The 21100-nt window shown below is 41.0% G+C and overlaps 2 protein-coding genes across 3 annotated transcripts in view; one reads left to right on the top strand and one right to left on the bottom strand.

Moving 5' to 3' along the window:
- LOC113007434 (syncytin-A-like) overlaps positions 1–21100 on the bottom strand; it is a 445664-nt gene that overhangs the window by 377994 nt on the left and 46570 nt on the right. The window lies entirely within an intron of this gene.
- Positions 10292–11245, top strand: LOC113007311 (olfactory receptor 1500-like). Its single transcript, XM_026143742.1, has one exon. It carries the CDS (start codon positions 10304–10306, stop codon positions 11243–11245), a length of 942 nt encoding a protein of 313 aa, XP_025999527.1. The 5' UTR covers positions 10292–10303.

Raw genomic sequence — 21100 nt, 5'->3', positions numbered from 1 at the left:
AACGCCATAACCAAGTGGCCGGCATAGTGTACAGCAACATCTGTGCCGAGTATAACCTGGAAGTCCCGAGGTCAAAATGGGAGATGCCCCCAAGGGTGGTGGAGAATAACCGAGCTAAGATCCTGTGGGACTTCCAGATACAGACGGACAAAATGGTGGTGGCTAACCAACCGGACATAGTGGTGGTAGACAAACAGAAGAAGACGGCCGTAGTGATCGATGTAGCGGTTCCGAATGACAGCAATATCAGGAAGAAGGAACACGAGAAGCTGGAGAAATACCAAGGGCTCAGAGAAGAGCTCGAGAGGATGTGGAGGGTGAAGGTAACGGTGGTCCCCGTGGTAATCGGAGCACTAGGTGCGGTGACTCCCAAGCTAGGCGAGTGGCTCCAGCAGATCCCGGGAACAACATCGGAGATCTCTGTCCAGAAGAGCGCAGTCCTGGGAACAGCTAAGATACTGCGCAGGACCCTCAAGCTCCCAGGCCTCTGGTAGAGGACCCGAGCTTGAAGGATAAACCGCCCGCAGGGGCGTGCTGGGTGTTTTTATATATATATATATATATATATATATATATATATATATATATATATATATATATATATATATATATATATGTATATATATATTAGGGGTGCAACGATACACAAAATTCACGGTTCGGTTCGGTTCGATACTTTGGTGTGACGGTTCGATATTTTTTCGATACAAAAAAAATGTTCATGCCTTTTTAATTTGTCATTTATTAAAATTATAAATATATATTTTAACTCAAAAGTACAGTTTTTAAATTTAACCCTAACCCTTGTGCGTGTTTTTTATTTTGACAGCGAATGCGCACCTGCGGACCACTTATGTGCAGCCCTGGTTATTTAGCTCGTCATATTGCAGCCACAGAAATTATTTTGTCCATGAAACCATAAAGTTGCACTTTCTTTTTGCCTTATAGTCTGATTTGTCATAACTTCTCCGTTTTGTGGTAAGCTTTTCTTTGGCTGTCACTTCTTCACCCTGACCTGTCTTGTTTGGCTCAGCAGAACTGAAATGCTTTTACACACTCACTCACATAAGCTCAGCGATTCTCTGTGCGATCAACCTCTCACATGTTTAAGCTGCGGGAGATTTCACTTGTCATGTTTGCATAGTAAGCTAACGATTAATAAGACGATGTCAGAGGAATTGGTGCGCAAATTATCATCACTCACAGATCAGTGCTGTCGCTCTCTATACACAGTTCGCACGATTGCAAAGTGAAAGCAAAAAAACAAGCGCAAATTCAAACGCGATTTCAATATGTCACATATTGACAGTGGCTCACCGATGCCAATGACATAATTACCCAGCTACATTTCTGAAAGAATGCAAAAGCATTGACATATATTTTTCCTACAATAGCCCGACGGGCAGGGAAGAGAAAGATTTTGGTAGCCCGACTGAAAAAAATCGCTAGCTCCGGGACGTTGGGCTAGCGATATTGCGAGCCCTGTATCTGATTGAGGAATCACTCATCTTTGGAAAAGAGAGTTTATTACAGAGAAATGTCTCTTTCCAAAATAAAAGCTATACTATCCGCTTCTTCTGGGCTATATTCTCAGCAGCATAAGGAGAATCATGTGCTAACAGCTGTCTAAATGACTCGGCTAAAGTTAGTAGCATGCTTGTTGTTTTTGTCTTTGCACTAGGATGATGTCGGCGTAAATGTGCAGTCATATTCGTTGTGTTCCCACTAGTGCTTTCAGGTTAATCTCGTTGAAATGACCTTAACGCCACAACACGGCAAATCTCCGTTAACGAGCTACCGCCGATCGCCCCGTGCATGGGGCTGGACGGCTAACACGTTAACGAGCTAACTGCGCTAACACACTAGTTCCCACCCGTGTAATTGAGCATTGCATGGCACATCCAACATACTGTTTTACTTTAGTCCATTACTCGCTTACCTTCAGGGTCATACGTCACATGAAAACCAAAATAATTCCAAACGCCAGATCTGAATGAGGGTGGGGGAGGTGCCCTGCGCTCTTCCTTCTGACTATGCTGTCTGTGTGGAGCACTCAGTGGATCTGCGCTCGACAGTGCAGCCTAGGCGGAGTAGTCGAACGCAGATTCACTGAGCGCTCCACACAGACAGCATCATCAGAAGGAAAGTTGATAAAATAAATTACAAATGTTGTATTGTTCGATACCGAAAGCACTGTATCGAACGGTTCAATATCGATACGAATATCGTTGCACCCCTAATATATACTGTATATATATATATATATACACATATATATTGAGAGAGAGGGGGAGCTATATAGATAGAGATATCAATGTGTGTGATTGGTTCTGTAAATATTCTTCAGTAAAGTATCTGATGAAGGCTGGTTGGACCAAAATTTTGTGGTAAGTGAGACTGTGTGTGGGGGTACTATTTTTTCTTCTTCTTACACAACTGCTTTTTTATTTAGGTTTGGGGCAGGTTAAAACTATGAAATATTCAGATGTAATTTTTTAAAAACTATATAATATCCATGAAATATAGACTGCTAGGTGCTCGGGCAGCATGGTGGCGTGGTGATTAGCACTGTCGTCTAAGAGCAAGAACACCTTGAGTTTTTCTGTAGTCATATCTATTGATCTTTTGATTGAGTAATTATCAACCTACAAATGGCTGAATACAAAAAATAATTATGCAGCTGGTTACTCCACGTGGCTGAGGACTTAAATACACAAAGTAACAAAAGGATGGGGAACAGGTAGGAACACAGCTGGGACAAATCTGACATTACAAGACAAAGGAGGATGCCTCCTTAGCAAAACTAAGTACACTGAAAACAGGACAAGGTCGGTCAAAATAAAACAGGGAGCATGACAAATACAAGGCAAGGATGAAGACACACGAGCCTAATGCTTGGCACAGGGGTGAGATACAAACATGGTCGCATCACTGACTTGGAGAGACAAAGAGGGCACATGGAACATGGAGACATGAAAATGAGAAACACAGGGAAGACACAGAGACAGAAAACTAAAGAATAAAAACTATAACATAAGCACAAAACTATAACCATAACCAAAACCATGACTGACACTAAACTATGGAATATTGACAAAACTCAAAAACACATGAACACTGGGTCACAGATCCAGTGCCATGATACTCTTCACTGATCATACATCATCTCCCTCCTAATACTAGAATATTATATATAACATGGTCATAAAGATATCAACATGACGTACTTGTACATTTATGTGAGTTATGGTTAATAGACTGACATGCATGCAACAGTTCTCATACAAACTAAAGTTGACCAGATTGATATTTATATCAAGATGGGGCCGGTGAGGTCAGCTGCCGTGCTGGATGCTCTGACCAAACTTTCCACTTTTTCCTGATTTTCGTTTCTTTTTGCTCTATCTGCCATAATCTTGCATGGGCATTGTGAAAAACACACAAATTTGTTACAGTAGAGACACTCTGGTTTCTATTGGTTTACAATATAAACACATTTCATTGTGTTTAACTCCGGAGCCAACCTGGCCAAGGGAGATCCCGAGGGAGAACAAAGGACGCGACTCCAAGTGAAGGCCTCGAGGGAAACGAGCCAGCATCAGGAACAGGCTATGGGCTCGCGCACACCGTGCACCAATGTTCCCTCTAATTTTTCATCTGTCTGAGCGAACACACAAACTCCCTGAGCGGTCCCTTGGACCACTGTGAGCAACAGCAGACCCGTGCACTGTGGTCGCGCCAGCATCGAATCCATCCAAGTTACATGGTTTATTAAAATAATCAAATTACAGCATTTACATTTATCTTAGACTACTTTTAATTAACTGCTTTAGCCCACTTACAATGAAAATTTAAACAAATCTTGTTCATGACCTGTGTAGTATGTTAACACTATTGGAAGTAAAAATAACTTTCTGTCTTTTTTTTTCTTTTTTTTTAATAAAGCTCTGACTTGTATTATGAGTATGAGTCTGTGGTCTGGGAGAGAGTCCTGTAACTCTCTGTCTGCAAAATACAGTATATATTGACCAGTTTTGGGCAATTAATTATATAGTTACTTCTTCAAAAAAGTAACTGAGTTATGCAAACATCCAAGTTTTTTGCAGCTATTTACCTAAAAATGCAGCCAAGGCATTTTTTTTTAAATAAAAATGTCTAACTATTTACAGAACAATCAGGTGCTCTGCATCAAATTTGATGCAACACAAATTATTTGTGCCACTCCAAAAAATAATTTCTGTCCACTATGAGATAAAGGAGAACAACAGCCTGATACCTGCAGGCCTGACAACAGGAGATGCATCACTCCTGTAACAGCTGTAACATTCAGTAGTCACATCATTGTTCTGACACACACAACAAATCTATTGACTAAACTACACACTAACTACACAAGATTTGCGCTAAACATCGCAAATCTCTCACATCTCAAAACAATCAATCAATCAATCAAATCAATCAAAATTTATTTATATAGCACATTTTTAAGACCGAAGTACACCAAAGTGCTTTCCAGTAAAATCGCAGTACAAATAAAATCACACTAAAATATAAATTACAAATATATAAAATATAAGATAATTACATAATCTAAATACAGAGCCAGATGTAAATTACCCTAATTCGCCTTAAATGCCAGATCAAACAAATACGTTTTTAAATGTGATTTAAAAGACTGAATGGAATCTGACGCGCGAATATGAAGCGGGAGAGTATTCCATAGCCTGGGTGCAGCAACGGCAAAGGCACGGTCTCCTCTGGTCTTCAGCCGAGACCTAGGTTGCACCGAGAGCAGTTGGCCCGATGATCTTAGTGCTCTCTGAGGGCTGTACAGACAGAGGAGATCAGCTAAGTAGTCAGGTGCCATATTGTTTAAAATTTTATAAGTAAACAATAGAATTTTAAAATCAATTCGATATTTGATAGGAAGCCAGTGTAAATTTTTCAGAACAGGGGTGATAGAGTCAAACTTTCTAGTGCCGGTCAAGAGACGTGCTGCGGCATTCTGGACCAGCTGCAGACGCTGCAGAAGAGAAGATTGTAGACCCAAGTAGAGTGAGTTACAATAGTCCAGTCTTGACGTAATGAAAGCATGAATGAGTTTCTCCATATCTTTGTGTGGTATGTAGGGTTTAGCCTTAGAGATTCGGCGTAGTTGATGAAAGCTAGTTTTTACCACAGTAGAGACCTGTTTGTCAAGTTTGAAGGAACTATCCATGAAAACTCCAAGATTCCTGGCAGTATCAGTAAGGTAGTTAGCAACAGGCCCAAATGTGCCAGTCAATTGTCCCAGAGGCATATTTCGGTCAAAAACAATAATTTCTGTCTTCTTTCCATTTAAAGTAAGAAAGTTACGTGATAACCAGTCCTTGACATCACTCAGACAGTCAAACAGAGGATGTGGTGAGGATAAAGCATCCCCAGTCAGGTGAAGGTAGATTTGAATATCATCAGCATAACAGTGAAAAGAAACATTGTGTTTTTCAAAAATGGAGCTCAAGGGCAACATATACAGAGAAAACAACACAGGACCCAGTACCGAGCCCTGGGGCACACCACAGCGGAAACGGGAAGACGGACCCAAAGACGGCTTGCCGTACACACTGGCGCCATCTTGGATTAAACACCGCCGTCACTCCTAAAACTTCCCCCCTTCATAACAACTAAATGCCATGTTGCCATATCAGTTTTTGATTGGTCGACATGGTACATTTTTCGACCAATAGGAAAGGGTGGGGGTTTTTTGGTTTTGTTTTTGCTCACAGGCAGAGAGTGCTTCCAAGCGTTTCTTCCCGCAGTAAATATAAACAACGATAGTATTCAGGAAGAAAACCAAACATTGCATATATTTTTATCATAACTCTGGTTTTACGTGGCCTATCAGCACAATTTAAAAACTGGTATAAAGTCCACACTTTTTCCGTCAATTGTTCCATCTGTCCTGCTCACATCTCCAATGGTTGTACACGTTGTCATTAACGTGGCTTCACTCCACATCTGCCACGCCGCATTGCTAGTTAAAATACCGGTGTCGGCACATAAGGACGCTGTCATAGTCTGTCAACGACATTGATTAGCTGCATATATACGAATGTGAATCGCGTGATTGGCTGGACTATGGGATAAGGTGGCATCGTTCTAATCCCATACGAGAGCAGCCAGTCACTCACTGACTAACACTGCAAAACAGAATTGTTAAAGTATTAATTATAATTTCAATTCAGGTTAGATTTTTTTTTGTGCGCAACGCAGCTTTTCTGTGTGCAAAGACCGTGCCAGCAGGGCGCAATTGCGCACGCACGCAGCTTAGACGGCACATTGCCGTGCACCCATACCCAGTATCCTGCTAGCCAATGTTCAATCCATCGAGAACAAGCTTGATGACCTCAGAGCCAGAATTAAGTTCCAGAGAGACATTCGGGATTGCAACCTCTGCTTCAGCGAGACACGGCTGAACCCAGCGATACCAGACTATGCTGTGCAGCCAGCGGGGTTCTCAGAATCAGAAAGACTTTATTTATCCCCAAGGGGCAATTGACATACATAAAGTCTTTCTGATTCTGATTCTTTTCAGTTTACAGCATGGACAGGACAATGGAGTGGGGGAAGAAAAGAGGTGGTGGAGTGTGTTTCATGGTGAACAACAGATGGTGCGACAGCACGAACATCTCTCCACTCACGCGCTCTTGCTTACCCAATCTGGAACTTTTGATCATTAAATGTCGCCGTTTCTATCTCCATAGAATTCACTGTGCTCATTGCCTGCACTGTTTATTTTCTGCCTCACGCAGACTTGGACACTGCCTTATGTGAGCTACATGAGGCCCTCACACAACAACAAGCACTTCACCAGTACGCCACACTCATTGTTATGGGAGATTTTAACAAAGTAAATCTCAAACAGACATTTCAAAACCTTCACCAGCACATCACCTGCCCCACCAGGGTCACTAGGACATTAGACCACTGCTACACCCCATTCAAGGACTGCTACAAGGTTCAGCCTCTGTCAGCATTTGGAAAATTGGACCATGCGGCCATCTTCCTTATGCCTGCTTACAAACGAAGGCTAAAGAAGCAAGCACCAATCAGGAGGGAGGTCACACACTGGAGGGCCCACTCAATGACCACGCTGCAGGACGCACTGGATGATTCAGACTGGGATATGTTTCGGCGCAGCTCTGATAATAATAACAATAATGATTAAAAAAATACAATTGTATTTGTATAGTACCTTTCTAGACAGAGTAACAAAGTGCTGCACATAAGATAAATAATAAAAGGTAAAACAGACAACATAAAACATACAAAAATGAATCAGAAGCAGTTTTAAAAAGGTGAGTTTTGAGTTGTTGTTTAAAAACAACTACTGAGTCCGCAGTTCTTAAGGTTTGGGGGAGAGATGACATCAACATTTTTATGGATTGTGGGATTTATTGGGAAATTAGCGGATGACACAGTAGAAAGAACTATCATCCGAACAAGAAGCTGTGAGTGGATAAAAACATCTGCGATGCTCTGAGATTGCGCACCACTGCCTACAATAAAGGGCTCGTCGCCAGTAATATGAACCAATACAAGGCTGCGTCTTGGTCAGAGCTTGGTCAGAGAGGCCAAGCAGAGCAAGGGGGGGAAACTAGAGTCACAGCTACAACAGTGCAACTCTAGGAGCCCGTGGAAGAGACTACAGACAATAACGGACTACAAACATCCAGCTTCTCCAATGAAGAATGCCGACGCTTTACCAGCTGTTGAGCAGAACACGTTTTATGCTCGCTTCTATGCTGCAGCAATTAAAACAACAAGTGGCTGCGAGCGCACAGAGTGCACCAGTGAAGACAACGTCTTCATCATCACAGAGCATGCCGTGAGGAAAGCTTTCAGGAGGGTGAACACCAGGAAGGCAGCAGGACCAGATGCAATCCCTGGTCGGGTCCTGAGAACCTGCGCTGACCAGCTAGCACTGGTGTTCACAGAGATCTTCAACGTCTCCCTGGCCAAAGGAGTGGTCCCTGTCCCAAAGAAACAACAGCCCGCTTGCCACACTATTACCGTCCAGTAGCACTGGCCTCAATTGTGATGAAGTGTTTTGAAAGACTTCTTCACTTCCTGCCACCATTGACCCACTTCAGTTTGCATACCGGACTAATCATTCCACAGACAATGCCATAGCTCACCTGCTTCACAAATCCCTGAGTCACCTGGACACTGGCAGAGGATGTTTTTGGACTACAGTTCAAAATTCAACACAATAATTCCCTCAAAGCTTTTCATAAAGTTAAGGGTTCTACTCAGCACACCACTTTGTCAGTGGATCCTCAACTTCCTCACAGACAGACCCCAATCAGTGAGGGTGGGAAAACAAGTCTCCCTCTCCATCTCACTCTGCACTGTGTTTTAAGCCCCCTACTGTACTCATTGTACACTTATGATTGTGTAGCCACATCAGACACCACCTCCATTGTCAAGTTTTGCTGATGACATTGTTGTTGTGGGCCTTATCTCTGACAACATCGATAAGGCCTACCTGGAGGAGATTAGGAACCTGGAGACCTGGTGCCAGGAGAAAAACCTCCTCCTTAACATCAGGAAGACTAAGGAGCTGATTGTGGACTTCACTACAAAAATGTGAGGAATTATGAGCCTCTGAACATCAATGGCACACCAGTGGCGAGCGTGGACAGTTTCCGGTACCTGTGTGTCCACAGGTCTCAGGACCTGTCATGGTCCTGCTACATTAACACCCTGGTTAAGAAAGCCCGCCAGCATATCTTCTTCCTCAGAAGACTTAGAGACTTCCATCTGCCACTGAGGGTACTTAAAAACTTTTACTCCTGCACCATTGAGAGCATGCTGACGGGAATAATCTGCACCTGGTTTGGGAACAGCACCAAGCAGGACAGACGAGATCTGCAAAGAGTGGTGCGCTCAGCCAAACGCATCATTCGATCAGAGCTTCCTGACCTCAAGTCCATCTACACCAAGTGGTGCAAGACCAAAGCCAGGAAGATTATGATGGACCTCTCCCATCCCAACAATCAACTCCTCTCATTGTTGAGGTCTGGGAAGCGCTTCTGCTCCCTTAAGGCCAAAACAGAGAGAATGAGGAGGAGCTTCTTCCCCCAGGGTATTCGGGCCCTGAACCAGGTGTAGGATTGAACTCTCCCACACACATCACATCACTTTAGGCCTGGACACACACATCTCATCTCCACACGCACTCTGGTTTTTCTTTTTGCACACTTCTTATAATTTATAATGTCTTTTTATTAATAATTACATAATTACATAACAATTTACATAAGAATGTAAACTGCAAACTTAAAAAGTTAAATCTGTAAATTTTGGAGTAATCTGTAAATTACTGTCAATTCTTACTGTCATTTAATGGTTGGGCATTGCACAGCAATAAGCATTTCACCTAATGTCATACTGTGTGACAAATAAAATTTTGCAAAGCAACTCTGCATACTGCATGCAAAAATGTAGCTGAATTTCATAAGTCTATAGTGCTCCAGATGCAGTATGTTCAGTTGTGGCACTGGTCAAGTACGTACATAACAACAGCCCGGTATATATTTTGAATATTTCTATAAATCAAACTTATTCTGCACTTCACCTTTATGATGAAAAAACTAAATTTCCCATGTCAGAGCAGTATAATGACAATTATGAAAAAAAGTATTTCATATGGTCAGTGGCATTATTACAAGGCAGGAAGCGTGTCCTGAATGAATACATCATATTGTAAAAGTTTGCAGTGGGAAATATGTTTTGAGGATCAAGTGTACTTTGCAAGGCCACACTAGCTGTAAAGGCCAATATACTAGTTCTGAGCATAAGAGAGCAAAGAGAAGGGCTCCTCTTGGAAAAAGGAATAAAATCAAGTAAACTCAAGTCATTGTCAAGCTGGGATCAAGCAATATATTCTTCCTTGACTACTGAAATTCCAGTGTTGAAATTAAACATAAGGTATGGCAAACAATTCAGTTCACACTGAACAGAGAGGAGAGATTAACTGTACACTCCTAAAGCCTAAATTACAAGAGACTAAACAATAATGTTTCATACCTCCTTCTCTCTTGAGGATGAGGCAACCTGATAAAAACCTTAAAGAGACTCCCATGATACACTGTGTGTGTTTGGTTGACGAAGGTGCTCAGAGACAGATTTTAAGTTTAGAAGTTTTTATGAACCGGAGACACAAGAGCGGGTGAATACTGGTATAGTTTTGTTTTTGTTGTTGTTTTGGATTTTTACTTTACAAGTTCTGTATGTTTTATGTTTTGTCTTTGAAAAATTCATGGATGAAGAGTCAAATGCTACCTATCTAACTCTGGACTGGTACACAGAGATTAACAAGTACAGATATGTTTTCTTTTTTGTTATGTTTACATTATATATTCTAATAATCTGCACTAATTCTACTATTCTGTATCTCATCTGGATTCATAAAAACCTCCATGAGCCTATGTACATTTTCATTGCAGCTTTGCTACTGAACTCTGTTCTTTACAGCACAACTATTTACCCAAAACTTCTGACTGACTTTTTATCTGAAATCCAAGTCACAACATATTCAGCCTGTCTCTTTCAGTTTTTTATGTTTTACACTCTAGGTTGTTCAGAGTTCCTTCTGTTGGCTGCCATGGCCTATGACAGATATGTGGCTATATGTAAACCTCTGGAATATCAAACTATCATGAGAACAACTACTGTGGGTATTTTCCTGGTCATGGCTTGGCTTGTACCTGCTTGTCATATTGCAGTCCAAGCAATAGCGAGTGCTGAAGCTAAACTGTGTGACTCTAATATAAAAGGAATATTTTGTAGTAATGCAGTTTACACTCTTCAGTGTGAAAGATCAAGATTAATTACCATCTTTGGTGTGTTCCTTCTAATTGATCTTGCAATACTTCCTATGCTCTTCATAGTTTACACATACACAAAAATATTTATTGTTTCTCATCGAAGTTGTAAAGAAATTAGGAAGAAAACTGCAGAGACTTGTTTACCCCATATGTTAGTTTTAATCAGTTACTCTATGTTTTTTGTGTATGACATAAGCATAGCTCGTGTGAAATCAGATTTTCCAAAAACCACACGCATAATAATGACATTACAAATAATGCTCTATCAGCCTCTGCTAAATCCGTTCATTTATGGGCTCAAAATGAAGGACATTTCTAAACACTTAAATAAACTGCTTTCTCAGGCCAAAATCATTTCTTGTATTAAAACCTAATGCTAAGGTGAATTAATTTGGTTGTTAACCAGTTTTGTGCAGTTCAAAACACTTTTCTTTCTACATAATCAAATCATTCTTTCTTTCATGTGCTATGTGCAGAGGTGTTTTTTTCTGTTCTCAAACTGATCTCCCCGTTGGAGCTCAGTCTGGGGGCAGTTATTTTTTTTCTCCTTATCTTTCCTCATGCTGTGAATTTTCCATTGTTATACCTCTCTGACCTGTCTTCCCCATGTGATTTTTTGTGTAATGTATGTATGGTCGGAGGGTAAGATGGCGCCGCCATTACGTGCAATAGGTAGGCAGCCTTATGAAATTTCCCCTTGTGGGACTAATAAAGGTATATCAAATCAAATCAAATCATTCCAACTTTCAGGCAGAACATTTTTCAAATTAGTATATTATATCTGGGGAAGTACAAGAAAATATAAAGTGAAATAGCCCAGAGTACTAATAGATACTGCATAGTAGATACTACATATACTAGATATTGCCTGCCTTGTGTTTCCCTTTATGCTGCCTATGGTTTGACGGAAATGATCTCTGTAAATTTCTTTGTAGTAAACTTTTACAGGTGTGTGACACACCTTTTCAGATTCACCATTAACCTTCATATTTCTGCATCATGCTTGTGCATATAATAAACACTTTGTATAAGAGTAATTGATGACCTACTGGATCATTTAGATTTGCAATACAGTGGGGAAACCAATATGCATTCAGCGTAAGCAAGTAGTGTCACATCTGTCTATTTGTTTCTGTGCTAACATCAGTTGCATTTCAGTCCAAGTGAATTCACAATAAAACTGTTGCCATATACACACATTCCTGGTTTTATTGTCTGACATCTGGCCAGAGTGCCTCCATAGCAAAGGGGTTTATACTTTTGGCTGTTAAGTGAAAGTTCCCTGGTTTGAACCTGAAAGATCCCACAAAGAGAAACAAATCTCTGTGGTGTTGCATCAGGAACTGATGCTATGGCAGCCTCTTGTGAAAAAGTAGCTTTACTGTCAGATAACTCTATAAACATGAAACCCACATAAAACCATCTTTGCTTCGAAACCATTTTCTAACCTGCTTCTCTTCAATCACAACCTTAATTTTATAACACTGAATATGTTTAGAGAGGGGCAGTAATCTGATTCCTTTTTTCAAGAAATTAGTAAAGTAAGGGATTACTATTGCAAAAAAGGTAATTAGAGTACTGTTACTTTCCCGTAAGCATGCTGCATTACTGCGTTACTAAACCGTGATTTTGTTTGCGAGAGTGATGTAAGCACGACAATGACATAAGTGTGTGCAATATCTGTGGTAACAGCTTTGTGCAGATCAACAATGGATAATATATCGAGAGTGGGAGAGAGTATGAGCGTGCAGGTTTTAAAGCGTTGAAGTACTGACCTTACTTTGAGTTGGATTCTGTAAAAAGTGACACAAATATGAAAAAAAACCCAAAAACTTCTGAGCAAGCACCGAGTACGCTGCCACAGGAATGTGAAAAAAAGGAGAGATATTTTTCCTCACATTACTGAGTTTTCCAACGAAGAAAGAAATATTTTTTTCATAACCTTTGTCATGTAATTAATATATCCTTAGTATCCTTATTTTCTTATTATATTGTTTTATGTACTTTAATAATGAAGGTTTGTAGAGCAAGGCCACTTTTGACTCATAAACTAAGTGCTCAGCCAGACTGAAAACAGGAAGTGCAGAGCTGTACAGTATATTAATAAATACAGGAAGTGTTACGGCCGAGAGGGCCAGGCTGTGGGTGTGGACTCAAATGCAGACACAGAGGGAGGCAAAACGGGCGTGAACACAGTGCTTTATTTACAGTGCCTAGTGAACTTACAAAGCAGGAAAGTATGAATGCTATGAACGGAGAATGCTATGAACTGTGGAAGCTATGAACTGAGAACTGTGAGGCCAAACTGTGAACATGAAACTCTGAGTGCTATGACTAGGTGCTAGATTTCACGGATGGATCCGGGGAATGGAAAAAAGGGGCAGCGGCTTGGATGGAGGTACGCAGTCAGTGTTGCAGGTTTAAAGTGTCATGCGAGGAGGGGGTGTCCAGGGGGTTCCGGGTGAGGAGTGTCCAGAGAGGATCCAGAATATGCTTGGAGTGAGGGACTTGGCAGGGAGGCAGGCAGGTGTAGTCCGATGATGGAAAGGAAGCAACCAGATGACACAACCAGCGTCCAGGCAGAGATGTGAGTAGTCTAGGTTGGGAAGTGTGACTGCCAGGTGGGTCATGAGTTAGCAGAAGATCTGGCAGAGGTCTGTTGTGAATGCTGGTCTTATATGCTGGTGACTTGATTGGAACCAAGTGTGGAAGCTGATTGGAGTCTCTGCCTGAAGGTGGAGCCCAGCGGAGTGGAAAAACCCCATACTCACCCGGACCATGACAGGAAGCCAGATAGAAAAGAGGAACTTTGCCATATAAGCAATGGTTGTATTGAAACTGTGATGTGTAAAGTACCAAAATAAAACCTATATGTGAGACATTCTTAGATTCTAATGTTAGAGATCCTGCAACTGGCGTTTGGGCTGTGCAGGGGTCTCTCTCTTCCGGAAGATGATTGAATAAAAAGAAATATAAATGTTTTAACACACTATGAGTCGGTTTTCTCTGTTCTTTCATGGGGACAAAAGAATCTGGGTTTAATATTTGGTGTTTCCGCCCGGTTCTCCTTGCAACAGAGAGAACAAATGTGGATCTGATATTAGGCGAACAGAAGACCGGTCTAAAAAGGCAGGCACAAACCTGTTGAGAGAAAAAGCAAATCTGTGCATATTGGATGAATTCTAAATTATCTGTTCGCTGAGTTGATGATCTTAACTATTAAATTGGCTCAGTAGTGGCTTTACTTTATTCTTGAGAATAAAGTAAAGCTTTGAAGTAATGATAATGAAACTTGGAGAATGAAGTAATGAGAAGCTTTGAAGTAATGAGAAACTTTGAAGCAATGAGAAGCTTTGAAGTAATGATAATGAAACTTGGAGAATGAGGTAATGAGAAGCATTGAAGTAATGAGAAACTTTGAAGCAATGAGAAGCTTTGAAGTAAGGATAATGAAACTTTGAGAATGACAGTACTGAGTTAAAGGTAATGTGGTATTTCATGGTTAAAGAGAAAAGAGACCAATGTGTGTTTAGGATAACACAGGATCATAGGTTATTGGTCATTTTATGGTTTAATAAGTGTCAAGTTCAGGTGTGCAGACCCCCTCCCTATTGGAGACGTCCACTAGGGGCCGTGGGCGTGCGGGACTGCAGACTGACCATCTGCCAAGACTTGGGACCTTGGTGTAAAAATAGGTTATCATTTTGGGATACACTTATTTGTTCAGTAAAAAGAGTAATTTCGGACGTGGAAGTCCGACAAAAGGACGCCTTGAACTGGGCAAGGTGTCTAAGTGACTCAGCATTTCAGAGAATCGAGTCACTTGTGGTCTTGAGTTTTATTGGTAAGTTGATTTGAAAGGAAAATCAATGCTTACCTCGTTGAAGTAATTCTGATGATGTTGCTAGATGTGCTGTGATACAAGTGACGAATCAGTTGTGTACATGTGGATACACAATTGTGTTGATATTGATGGATCGGCTGCGGTCCATGTGATAAGTTAATGTTGGGTGGACTGAGACAAGAAACTATTTTTAAATCTTCACTGGCTGCAGTGATATACATGTGCTGAAGATTACTGGACCCATAGATGTCCATTTGATGAAGTTCTTGGGCAGATAAATGACAGAAACAGTTTCTGAATTTTGAGGAGAATTCTGAAGCACTGAAGTTGAATTGTCTCCATGCTTGGTGTGCTGTGAGGACTTATATCACGCTTATAAGTCCAAAGTTTTATGCCCTGGAGCCCAAGAGTTGTGTGTAGAGAAGAACATGACTTAAAAAAGACACAAAAAAATATTTATGGTCATATTTTGTCTAATTTGGGGAGAATTGTCCCATATGTGTTTATTTCTCTTCTCTTTTAAGAGGACATACAGTGGGGCAAAAAAGTATTTAGTCAGCCACCGATTGTGCAAGTTCTCCCACCTAAAATGATGACAGAGGTCAGTAATTTGCACCAGAGGTACACTTCAACTGTGAGAGACAGAATGTGAAAAAAAAATCCATGAATCCACATGGTAGGATTTGTAAAGAATTTATTCGTAAATCAGGGTGGAAAATAAGTATTTGGTCAATAACAAAAATACAACTCAATACTTTGTAACATAACCTTTGTTGGCAATAACAGAGGTCAAACGTTTACTATAGGTCTTTACCAGGTTTGCACACACAGTAGCTGGTATTTTGGCCCATTCCTCCATGCAGATCTTCTCGAGAGCAGTGATGTTTTGGGGCTGTCGCCGAGCAACACGGACTTTCAACTCCCGCCACAGATTTTCTATGGGGTTGAGGTCTGGAGACTGGCTAGGCCACTCCAGGACTTTCAAATGCTTCTTACGGAGCCACTCCTTTGTTGCCCGGGCGGTGTGTTTTGGATCAGTGTCATGTTGGAAGACACAGCCTCGTTTCGTCTTCAAAGTTCTCACTGATGGAAGGAGGTTTTGGCTCAAAATCTCACGATACATGGCCCCATTCATTCTGTCCTTAACACGGATCAGTCGTCCTGTCCCCTTGGCAGAAAAACAGCCCCATAGCATGATGTTTCCACCCTCATGCTTCACAGTAGGTATGGTGTTCTTGGGATGCAACTCAGTATTCTTCTTCCTCCAAACACGACGAGTTGAGTTTATACCAAAAAGTTCTACTTTGGTTTCATTTGACCACATGACATTCTCCCAATCCTCTGCTGTATCATCCATGTGCTCTCTGGCAAACTTCAGACGGGCCTGGACATGCACTGGCTTCAGCAGCGGAACACGTCTGGCACTGCGGGATTTGATTCCCTGCCGTTGTAGTGTGTTACTGATGGCGACCTTTGTTACTTTGGTCCCAGCTCTCTGCAGGTCATTCACCAGGTCCCCCCGTGTGGTTCTGGGATCTTTGCTCACCGTTCTCATGATCATTTTGACCCCACGGGATGAGATCTTGCGTGGAGCCCCAGATCGAGGGAGATTATCAGTGGTCTTGTATGTCTTCCATTTTCTGATGATTGCTCCCACAGTTGATTTTTTCACACCAAGCTGCTTGCCTATTGTAGATTCACTCTTCCCAGTCTGGTGCAGGTCTACAATACTTTTCCTGGTGTCCTTCGAAAGCTCTTTGGTCTTGGCCATGGCGGAGTTTGGCGTCTGACTGTTTGAGGCTGTGGACAGGTGTCTTTTATACAGATGATGAGTTCAAACAGGTGCCATTCATACAGGTAACGAGTGGGGGACAGAAAAGCTTCTTACAGAAGACGTTACAGGTCTGTGAGAGCCAGAGATTTTCCTTGTTTGAGGTGACCAAATACTTATTTTCCACCCTAATTTACGAATAAATTCTTTACAAATCCTACCATGTGAATTCATGGATTTTTTTTTTCACATTCTGTCTCTCACAGTTGAAGTGTACCTCTGGTACAAATTACTGACCTCTGTCATCATTTTAAGTGGGGGAACTTGCACAATCGGTGGCTGACTAAATACTTTTTTGCCCCCCTGTATGCAGTTACTGGGTGTTGTCTACTTCCTCTTTCTGATTCTAAACAGCGTGTTTGATAAAATACTCTTAGGAAAGCGTATTTTGAGTGAGTGAGTAAGTGTGTGAATGTTGTGAGTACTGGATTTGAGTGATTCTGTGTGATTTATACCAAATAATAAATAAGTAATAATAATAATAATAATAATAATAATAATAATTATAATAATAATAATAATAATAATGGATTGCATTTATATAGCGCTTTTCGAGAACCTCAAAGCGCTATTCATTCACTCTCACATTCACACACTGGTGGAGGCAGCTACAGTTGTAGCCACAGCTGCCCTGGGGCAGACTGACAGAAGCAAGGCTGCCATATCGCGCCATCGGCCACTCCGGCCATCACCAGTAAGTAATAATAACACTACGTGGGTTCATAGCAGAGTGCAGGGAAAAGAGGAAGTCTGAGAGAAGAGAGTGTGTGTGTGTGTGTGTGTGTGTCAAACAAGATGTAAACCAGCAAGTAGCTCACCAGCTCACAAATATATCTTGTGAGCTGGTGAGAGACGTTGCAACATGAAAACAGAAGAATTAGAGACTGAATGTCTTTTAAAAAAGTAATAAAATGATATTAATTACATGTTTTAGTGTGTCAATACAGGTGGACTCTTCTCAACCTCAAAATATGAGTACAGCGGCAAAAGGATAGATCAACAGAATTGGGACGACAAACAGGCCAGGCTTTGGCTTAAACATTTTACAGCTTGACCTCTCATTCTGTCCTTATCCCGAGAAGAACCTTGAAGGACAGTCAATCTCCTGATGAAGACAGAAGACAGACAGAACACTGTGGACTTGAAGAGTTAACAGTAGGCAAAAGACAGTGCAACTCACCTATAACACTGAAGGGTCAAGCAGCAGCATGTATGAATACCACTGATGGAACATGAGCTTTGAATCACAAGCTGGAAACTTGACAAGTGACATGACTGTTTGAAGGCACTGGATGTGATATTTGCCAAGCTGGGAGTTAACCTACAAGAAAAGACTGAAAGATAAACAGAGAAGAAACAGAGAAGAAGAAACAGCTGAGTTGGGCCTATTTTTGCTGGAGATTTGAAGGCCACACAGGACACTGTGAGAAGAGGGACAGGGACCAGTGAGAGGTCAAGCCCCGACGAGTCCAAGTGAGAGAGTACAGGATATAATTGGATTAAAAATGGAGGCTGAACTCATGGAGGTTTAGGATTGTCCACCACATCACAAAAAAAAAGAAAGAAAAGAAAAAGACAGAGAAAGATAAATACATGAACTAACAATTACGTGAATGAATAGAAAACACATACACAAATTATTACATGTGAAATTATTTTTGGAAAGAATCAGAAGTGAGATAGTTTGAATCCACAGCTCAGTGCAAAGAGGCATGAATTAAACCTGAATATAAAATACACATGCAATTAAGAAGCAGCTTACACTCAATTAATATGACCACATAACATAAATGCAATGAAGAACACGGTTACACTTAGGAATGTGAATACATGACATAAATTGGTTTTTCTGGCCGGAAAGAGAGAAGCGGGTTGTTTACGTTTGTCACTTTTAGGTGCAAAGCAGACCTGGATTAATTTTCCACATGCAGCAGTCGGAAGAAAGTTATAGGTTAACATCACTGGAAACGTTCAGGCCAAGTTTCTGGTTGAATTGTTCACAGCGCCATGTGTTATTAAACCTCACCAGCGAGCTCTCACTTCTGGCTGAAGACAAGGAATGCAGTTCCAAAGAGCAATAACATGGATGAGAAAAAGAAATCTAAGCTCAAAAGCTCTTTGCCCGAAAATCAACTTGCAGCGTAACATCTCACAGTCCATGTCCACACTGGGGAGGCTGCCTGAGAAGAATTCATCTCTGAGTGGCAGCCACTCATCTGATCTCAATGTCAACTCTCTCTCAAATTGGGACACAAACGAACCGGCAGCTCTGACAGCAAGGTGTCTTTGGGTCCTTTCTCCCTGATGGGCCGCTCCAAGCAGAGCAACGGTGACCTGAACAACCTGTACATTAACGGCAGCCATGTGTACACAGAGGAGACCGAACCCAAGAGTGGATTCTGTCTCTGAAAGAGAACTGCCTGTTTTGGACTGTTGAAGTGAGAGAGGACAACGGAGTGGGAGCAGTAGGTGAGAACACAGAGGAATGCTGTTATTTAATGTGGGAAATCAAAATTTGGGTTAGCAAACCTGGGGAAGAGAAAACTGACTGCTCAAGTGGGAAAATTGTGAAGGAGTCTTAAACACTGCAAAAATAAACATATACAAAATCACACACACACAAACAGAAAGTGCATTAACCTTAGAAATACAAGAGAGCTCACGAAAAGTAGACATCATCTTGAGCATGTGAGTCTGTTTATCATCTTGTCCAAATCGCTTAGTGTGTAGTAGTTTTTAGAAAAGAAAATTTAGAATTTAGTGATGATGGTGTGCAAATTGTGTAGCTTTTAACAAGATTTTCTTTGTATTGAGCAGGTGAAATTATGTCAGTTGACCTCAGAGTCTCAGGATGCTGAAGAACCTGAGGCCACTGAAATATGATGTGCACTGTTCCAAAAAATAGTAATGTCAAAGTATCTTACTGTATATTTTACAGTTTTGTACTGTCTTTCTAGAATATCATTAAATTTACATAAGTAGACTGTGATTTTACATGTCAAAGATAAAATAACATAACATCACTGTAAATATAGTAAAACACAATTTACTTGTTTTTTAAATATATATTTTTTGTACATATGCATATTTAGATTGTAAAAATACATTCAGAAATGTATCATGACTTCACAAATATTTGTCTGTGAGAGAATGATCTGTTAAATTCAAATGTAATACTATGGAAAAATATATAAAATGATCAAAAATTAATGAGAATAATCAATAGTTAAAGGAGCATTTGAATTATAATTTTGCTGAAAATGTCATGTCATCTAGGTCTGATTCAATAATTCAGAGGTAACAAGTTAAAATATAAGTAATAGTAATAGAAACATATAAAACATTGCATGGCCACGCTGTGCTAATTATATACTTTAAAAAATAAATGTAGAGGTAGCAATTGCAATTAATATAAATCTCTGTCAGAGTCCTGGGTCGAGCGACCCAGTTTTGTGCCTTAGTTGTTTATGTCATCTCCCCCTGTACTAAGTCTCCCTGGTTCATACGTCATGTCTGCGTGGTTATGTTTAATTCATGTCATGTCCATAGATTTTGGTGACGAGGAGCGTCAGCAGGTGTTACGGGCTTATCGGGAGGAGGAGCTCCGTTGGAAGCCTTGGCTCATTCCCGAGGAGGAGCTCCCACCTGTCGCCCTGCTTCAGACCGGCCGCTCACCTTCACCCCCTCGCGAGGACTTCTCGTCTCCGGCCGCTGGTCTGGCGAGGATGTGGGCAGAGGAAGAAGACCCGATCCCAACAGTTAATTCTGCCGTTCTGTTGCCACTTAATTGCCCTGGATGTACTGACGGCGAGGGGCTCGGAGGGACAATAAATGTCTCGGAGATGGAGACTCAGTTTACCTGTACTGCTACCTCTGTCACCCCCCCATGCACCTCGTCACAGTCTGTTTTCTCGGGGGCCAGTGAAGAAGCTGCCTTTTCCATGCCTCTGACTACTAATATTGAAGGTGTTAATCTCGTGCCCACGTTTTGTATTGACAATAAAGCTAAAATTTCTGGTGTTGGGCATGCTGTTTTTGGGGAAGCCACACTGCCATCACAGAACTGTGAATCTGACACCCAAAGTTTTAATCTGATGTAAAATGAATAGAAGTCCATTACTGCATATAGTAACTATTAAGTCTAATATACCCTGGTAAGCTATAGTACTTTTTCCTTTGGGAAGGTACCATCTGTGCAGTCTGCAGTTCTGTTGAAGAAAGATGTTGAATCTATTTAATTATTCTTGAAAAATAATTTATTTCTGTGCATTTTTTTCACACTGCATCAAATTAAAGTTGATTACGTCGAATAAGCATCATGAGGTGGAGCGTGAGGGGTGGTTCCTTATTTTTTCGTTTGTTTTTTTTCGCTAGGAGTTTTAGAGCCCTATTAGTTAGGTTGCTTACTCTTTAACATACCAGAGTAGGGAGGATGGAGTAGGTTTAAGTTTATTAGATTGATCAGTATTGCTGAACTATGAAATATTTTGGGTGCAGTGCATTTTTTGCATACAGGTATAACAGAATAGCTTTAGTGTTTTTTTGTTTTGTTTT

Source organism: Astatotilapia calliptera, chromosome 16 (genome assembly GCF_900246225.1).
Source record: "Astatotilapia calliptera chromosome 16, fAstCal1.2, whole genome shotgun sequence".
NCBI lineage: Eukaryota > Metazoa > Chordata > Actinopteri > Cichliformes > Cichlidae > Astatotilapia > Astatotilapia calliptera.
Note: the sequence above shows the minus strand (reverse complement) of the source record. Positions and strands in the feature narration are given on the sequence as shown.

Coding starts and splice junctions, on each gene's coding strand:
- LOC113007311 (XM_026143742.1), top strand. CDS start 10,304: ATGGATGAAGAGTCAAATGCTACCTATCTAACTCTGGACTGGTACACA.